Genomic DNA, 7,917 nt, shown 5'->3' with positions numbered 1-7,917 from the left:
AGCGATTAAACTGTAAAGATAACTGTCGCGCAAACTCAACATGAGTCTGGTTATCATCCCTTTTTAAAGTTCTAAATCGTTGGCGGTAAGCCTCAGGGACCAATTCATAAATCTGTAACACAGCTGTTTTAACTTTATCATAACTGGCACTGTCGTGTACACTAAGAGCTGAATATGCTTCCTGCGCTTTACCAGTCAGCACACACTGCAACATTAAAGTGCGGTCAGAATCAGGCCAACTCCTAGCGTCAGCAACCCGCTCAAACAACGAAAAGAATGTCTCGGGGTCCCTTTCATTAAACCGAGGCAATAACCGTAAGTTCCCAACAATATCAAATGTCTCTGGGGCACGACCAAAAGCAGAACTACCCCTAGGTAAATCTGGGTCACCTTCCCAAAACAAACTCTCCCCTGAGATCTTTCCTTCCCTAACCAACTCTATACATTCTTGTTGCAATTTGATTTTAGCACGCTCCATATCTTGTTTAAATGCCAATTCCTTTTCATATTTTACACGATCATGCTCTAGCTTCTCACGATCATGCTGCCGATCATGCTCTCTTCTCACGATCATGCTCCAGCTGTAACAAAAGCAGTTTTTTCTGCTGTTCAAAAAGAAGGCTACTAGGACTAACCGATGGAATGTCCATTGTAACGTTATGGGGAGACGACAAATCCTCAGCAGAGGCTGGCCCAGTGGTAACTTCAAGAATACCACTCTCCATCAGATTGGCCTTCAATATCAACCTAATAGAATTCTTTAGACGTTTGTCACTAATCTCAACCTTGTAGTGTTCCGTGACCTTCAACAGCTGTTCTTTAGTACCTAAATCTAACAATTCCTCTGATGGAGAGCGAATGAACTTATCTACATAAGACGCCATAATCACACACAAAAAAAAAAATTCTGGCTCTTCCCTTCTGCTGAGCACACCAGACCACAACCCGAGAATTATAATCACCCTGAGTACCACAGAAGAGAGATAGAAGAGAGATGAGATACGGAGCTTCCCCAAAACCTACAATAACTCAACCCTAGTCTTCGTGCAGATTTGCGGTGGGAATTTACGCACTGTAGCCAGCTGGCAAGGAAATAGAACTCCCCAGCATGCTGGCAAATTCCACCAAGCCACGGATGTGCCCCCGAGACAACTGCTCAGTCCACAGACACCACACAAAAATAACAAACATTAACCATGCCCAACATATTCCAAAAAATGAAACACGTTGCTAAACCTATCAGGGGAAAAAGGCTATAGCTCCGGGTAGCAAGTTCCACTACCCTACCCAAATCTCCCACCGAGGTACACAGCAGATTACTCACCTCAGACTGATGTCCCAACAGAAAGTAGAACAAGAGTTCAGGCTAGGCAGGGCCTGGAAACTAACCATTATAGTCTCTCCAACACAGCACACAAACCAAACAACAAAAGGCAACCAATACTGGGCCTATCAAACACAATATGCAAACCAAACACGTACCTCCACGGTCTCCCAAACCAATAGTTCAAAGATCCCGGATGAGCCCCCACTTGTCACGAACCGGCTCAAAGCCCGTAACAAAGGGAGACAACGTGGAGATAAGGAGTAGCAAAATATGTATTTATTAACTAAAGCAACTAAGTATAATATACAATGGTGTGTGTAATCAGTAATCAGTAGTGTAAGTGAGTGTTTTGCATGCATGAATGTGATAATGCAGGGTGATGAAAGGTGCCAAATCAAACAAACAAACAAACAAACAAACAAACAAACGGCCACCAAGACCCACAACACAATCTACAAAGGGTGTCTGCATGGAGAGAGTCTCCTCCATGAATGGGGAAGTGGTGTATTTATCCTGGGAGACACCGGGCCCAGGTGTTTCCCATGTAGCTGACGACCCTCCCAACTCCGCCCACCAGCATCCTAATAAGGAAATAACAGAGAGAATACGGCAGACAGAGTGGGAGGGTCGTCACAATAGCCCATCTGTAAATAGCCCATCAAACTACCTCATCCCCATATTGTTATATATTTTTTGCTCCTTTGCACCCCAGTATCTCTACTTGCACATTCATCTTCTGCACATCGATCACTCCACTGTTTATTTGCTAAATCGCCACTACGGCCTATTTATTACATTTACATTTACATTTAAGTCATTTAGCAGACGCTCTTATCCAGAGTGACTTACCTTACCTACCTAATCTTACCTCATTTGCATACACTCTATATAGATTTTTTATATTGTTTTATTGACTGTATGTTTGTTTATTCCATGTGTAACTCTGTGTTGTTGTTTGTGTCGCACTGCTTTGCTTTATCTTGGCCAGGTCGCAGTTGTAAATGAAAACTTGTTTTCAACTGTCCTACCTGGTTAAAGGTGAAATAAAATTAAAATAAAAAACCTCCTGCCCAATGTATGACTATATTAGAGACACATATTTTCCCCAGATTACACAGATCCACAAAGAATTTGAAAACAAAGCCGATTTTGATCAACTCCGATATCTTTCTGGTTTGAAATACCACAGTGTGCCATCACAGCAGCAAGATTTGTGACCTGTTGCCACAAGAAAAGGTCAACCAGTGAAGAACAAACACCATTGTCAATACAACCCATATTTATGCTTATTTATTTTCCCTTTTGTACTTTAACCATTTGTACATCGTTACCACTAGGCAGGGTAGCCTAGTGGTTAGAGCGTTGGAGTTCAATTCCCCGAGCTGACAATGTACAAATCGGTCGTTCTGCCACTGAACAGGCAAGTTAACCCACTGTTCCTAGTCCGTCATTGAAAATAAGAATTTGTTCTTAACTGACTTGCCTAGTTAAATAAAGGTAAAATAAAAACTAAATGAAACAACACTGTATATATATATATACATAATATGACATTTGTAATGTCTTAATTATTTTGGAACTTCTGTGAGTATAATGTTTACTGTTCATTTTTGTTTATTTCACTTTTGTATATTATCTACTTCACATGCTTTGGCAATGTTAACATGTGTTTCCCATGCCGATAAAGCCCCTTGAATTGAATTGATACACTCAGGATATAAGTAGCATCACATAAGGTACTCACTCACCGACAATAAAGTGTTATTTGACATACACATCAGGGGAGAGCGCGAACGCAGTCCCACACTACCAGAAATGATTCAATTGAGATTTCCACATTTGGGAAATTCGTAATGGTTAGTCCAGCCGGAGTGCAATTGCTGATCTAGGTGTCGGTGAAGGTCTACTGATTTCAGTACAAATATTATCGGCTGACGGTTACCACTTTGGATCCTGATAATAACTCATCATATCGACCAAGGGGTTCGTGATATTTATGAATGCAGTTGCGGAAAGAGCGGTGCAAATGCGATTAATTTTGTTTATGAGATTATATTAGTATAATATCGCGTATTTTCCCATGATGCAACACCGTATACATTATTGATACATTTTCATATCTAAACGGCTGTCTGATATCACAAAAGTAGGTGATGTACCAAATTCTGAAATCATGTTTGTGCACATAGCCAAACGAATGACATCAAATATATATGTTTCGTAGCAATTCAGGCATTGTAAGCATAGTAGTTTCCTCGCGCTTGTGTTCTGCGCTCAGTAAAACATGTAGCATTTAGCCCATCGACCACAGGGTGGCAATGTGCATACAACCCCTAGATACGGTTTCCACTAGATTCCACAGCCACACAATCAAAATGGTCTATATCTTACAAAAGTTGGTCTTCATTGAAGGTTAGGCATACGGTTAGCAATGTGGCTGTGGTTCAGATTTGAAATCAAATTTAAAGAAGGTAATTTTAGAAAAAGGTGGGGTTTAGCTATCATTTTAACTTTGTGAATGTGGAAGGTAGTAGCGACCCCCAGATATGGGGAAGATGACCTACACCCCAGTGGAGACACAGTAGCCTACGACTTCCTCCACAACAAGACAGAGTAGTAGGCTGGGCTAAATGACAGTAATAGTAAACGGGATGAACGTTTTTCTTAGCAGTAAGTGTTACATGTATTTATGCATAAACCATGCACATCATTCACTTTAAGTTTTTGCAGGTAGGCCGATATAGCCAGGCCACAAGTAGGGTACACCTAAATTGTCCACCACATCCACCAATGCATTAGACTACATACAACCATTTGGCTAATTGTTATCATGAAGATTAAAGCTCTTTATGCAGACTAACACTTTTAAGTTCTCAACTATCCCCCTTCATCAAGTGGGTGCACTCATTGGCCTAAGTAGAGTTGTTTTACTCACGCGAGATGTTATAATTACTAATTGTACAAAATAATAATAATAATATAAATAACTAAACAACCCAAAAGGGGTTGCCTATTTTTGTGAACAAAAATATATAAACGGTTTAAATGTGGCAGTACATCATACCCATGTCTAATACGTTTTTGTATCAGTTGAATTTTGTATTATTTCAATTCTATGAATGTATGTATGACAAAATCACTCTGCACTACTGTCCTTGCTTTTCATCATAAAGTCAATTCAGATGTGGTTGGAAAACAATGAATAGTAGGACAATTATTGAACAGAAGTTTGTTAAAAATGATCAGTGAAAGTAGGCCAATAAGCAACGTTGGGGACAGTTCCACATGAAAGCCCCTAACGTTACTTATAATTGTGTCAGTCACTCTTGCTATTGCTAGCTATAACTTTTGGAAATGCATCAGAGGCGTGAATTTAGTGGCGGGTCGTGCGTCCAAAAAATCCATTCCTGAATTTGCAACTCGCCTCAAGAAGATTCATTTCTGAGTGCGTTGGTTGGAACGTCATCGCTGTCCATTTGTGTGTTCATTGTTAGCAGCAGCAAGCAGGCAGGTTGGCGTGTGCCTTCACGAAAAGGCACTCAAAGAAACATTACCACAATCACTACATTTGGAAACAGACGACGGCATTAATTGTTATTTTCTCGCAAAAATAGTGTTTTATATTTGTTTGATAATGTCGGTGGGCATCGAGTCGGGATTCTCAAGTGAGGAGGTTCTGAACGTTCGCTTCCCACTCCACCGGGCGTGCAGGGATGGAGATATCGGTGCGTTGTGCTCGCTTCTTCAGTGTACCTCAAACCCGGCGGACCTAGCAGTGGAGGACTCTTTCTACGGCTGGACACCCATACATTGGGCTGCTCATTTCGGAAAGGTAAAATATATATATCTTTTTTTTACAATGAAATTATAGAGAAAAGAGGCAAGGCCTCCAGCCACTTTCACTAGACAGGCTGACACTGAATGATACATATTCACATAGCTAGCTAACGTTAACGTACCATAATTTGATTAATTGTTGCCAGGAAATGGTTTGAAACATGTACTTTGTAGGCTGCTCTTTCTCTATAGGCAAGTGTAATTTGACATGGGGACGGTTGAAAATGAACAGTCTTGTGCCTCCAGCTAAGAGGAAAATGACTAGACTCCATCAAGCAATCAATCTTTCAGCGGTCGAAGGCAAATATTTGTTATATCTGTGGCGGGCTCGCTTGTTTATTGGTTACGGTGGGAACCAATAACCTGGAACGCGCCAAAAAGGCAGTTTATAAACACGCGGCGATCCTTCCCATGCGGAAGTGTTTACATAAAAATAGTGAACAAGTCAACTGAAGGACGAGGTGTGCATGGTTTTAAATCAGCCTCATCACTGACTAAATACTAATGCATTTTGAGAGAGCAGAGTAAAGTACAACAACAATAGCGACACTGTATCAATTTTAACATCTATGTCAAACAAACAGAACAGCACCCCCTGTCCATGTCCCTGCCTGGTTAGTGATGTGTGCCTATCTCAGCCCCAGGCATAGGTTCCAAAATCCAATCAGCCATTGACTCTGTCTCCTCCTCTTTGCTGCTGAGTGAACATGATTCACCCTGAGTTACTGTATCCTGATGGGAAGGATGGGTGTTTAGATGAAACAGCAGGGTTTTAAAAATAATACAGGCATGGTCTGCCTCACTTAATGGCTGACCACAAGGCATTTTGTGTTTGTAAGAAGCAGTTGTCTGTCTTGCGTTGATCATTAAAGAGGAACTCACATCAACACTATATACACACTATATCGAGCATGGCCAACTTCCAGGTTACACCGCTGTGTTAAATGTCTTGCTATATCAGACACTGCTACAGCACTGCTGGAGGAAAACCCGTTTGTTCAAGCCAATCTGAGGGTCATCCTTGAGATTGTATTTGCATGGGGCAGGGATGCGTAATCATCGGCCTGTGGGCCCCCTTTTGGATGCCCTCGGATCCAATTGTTTACTACATGATTCCAGATGTGTTATTTCATAGTTTTGATGTCTTCACTATTATTCTACAATGTAGAAAATAGTAAAAATAATAATAAAGAAAAACCCTTGAATGAGTAGGTGTGTCCAAACTTTTGACTGACACTGTATATGTGTATGTGTTAAACTCAGTGGGGTCTAAACTTACTGTTGATAGTTAGAATAGTAGAATAAACAAGGTGAAATTTCAAAATGTGGTTGTGCATCAGCACTTTCTCTTATGTCAGTCACTGACAGTACCTCAATAAGCCCATGTCAGCTCAAATGTTTTAGATAGTCTAGCTAGTTAATTTACCAATCTAAACTTTGCCCTTGCTCAGTGGTTGATTTTTATCCGCTGTGTAGTGCCAGGGAAAAAACAAAACGTGTACCCGGGGGGGTCCCAGAATTGAATTTGGGAAACCTCATCTAGTCAAGTTAGAATTGATGTGTTATTATATTAATCTGGTGGTGCATAACTGGGTGTGATTGTACTGGCTGTAAAAATAACCCTAGGGCGGGATTTGATTACAGGAAGTAGTTATACTGTAGGCCTTTGCCTTTTGATTTATTGTTACACTATAATGTTTTGCTCGAAGGACTGTGGATTACCTCATCAAGGCAGGACAGACACAGCAGAGTGTTTTCAATCACTGTATTGGTATTTAGTAATACAATTAATTTCTCTCTCTCACACACAGTTGGAGTGTGTGATGCGTTTGGTGCAGGTGGGCTGTGGGGTCAACTCGGTGACCACGAGGTTTGCTCAGACGCCCACTCACATCGCTGCATTTGGGGGCCACCCAGAGTGCCTGCTGTGGCTGCTGCAAGCTGGTGCTGACATCAACAGACAGGTACAGTGCACATGGATGGACACACACACTTACCAAAACACACGTCTATGTGCACACACACACAGCAGGGTTTCCGTTAACAGGTAATAGCCGGCTTTTGTCCAATTATTTATTTAATAAAAAAGCCGATAAATAAAATGTTTGCGGCCAATTGTCCGGGAGAAGAAATCCCATAGTAAAATGTTTTTGTTTTTTTGCCTATTCATTGATTTTAGTTGATTTCAGTTGGTGGAAATGCCTTTGACTGGTCATGCTAATTGGGATATATGCCAATTAGCATACTTTAGTGGAATTAAATTGGCGTGTGTACACAGTATATTCATTATGCATCTTATTTATCACACATGTACAGCATACAGATACAGAGCCTTTGAGTGGAAAATCTGTCAGACAGCTAATGGAAAAAAAACTATGCATATCGGTCTGTTAAATTAAAATGTTGCTGGTCAAATGTCCGGCACTACGTTTTCCTAACGGAAACCCTGACGCGTGTCCGTTCGTAGAGGAAAGGGGGGCAGCCCTAGTGAAAATGACAGGGGTGTGAGGGAGTGGGGTTGAGCTCAGACTGATCCTATCAGAGGGATCATCCTGGCTTTGTGCCACTCGACCTGACCCTTGACCCCTCTGGACTAGTGCCTGTTACATAGAAATAGATTCAATGTGACAGTTGATAGGAAAAATACCAAGGCACTTGCAAGAGATTCTGTTTTGTGGCTATCGTCGTTATTGTATCCTTAATACCAGTTTAACGCTGTGGTTTAGGAGCCCCAGACAGCCTGCTTCTGCCCT

General features: G+C 41.3%; 1 protein-coding gene across 1 annotated transcript in view; it reads left to right on the top strand.

Annotated features, from left to right (window-relative positions):
- The first annotated feature begins 4,793 nt into the window (after nt 1–4,793).
- Nucleotides 4,794–7,917, top strand: part of ankrd10b (ankyrin repeat domain 10b) — a 28,632-nt gene continuing 25,508 nt past the window's right edge. The window contains exons 1-2 of the mRNA XM_029639713.2: nt 4,794–5,159; nt 6,976–7,128. Of these exons, the coding sequence (XP_029495573.1) occupies nt 4,962–5,159; nt 6,976–7,128 (351 nt within the window). The 5' untranslated portion in view covers nt 4,794–4,961. The remainder of the gene's footprint in view (nt 5,160–6,975; nt 7,129–7,917) is intronic.

The sequence above is a fragment of the Oncorhynchus nerka genome, linkage group LG3 (genome assembly GCF_034236695.1).
Source record: "Oncorhynchus nerka isolate Pitt River linkage group LG3, Oner_Uvic_2.0, whole genome shotgun sequence".
NCBI lineage: Eukaryota > Metazoa > Chordata > Actinopteri > Salmoniformes > Salmonidae > Oncorhynchus > Oncorhynchus nerka.
This window is presented reverse-complemented; position numbering and strand designations above follow the sequence as displayed.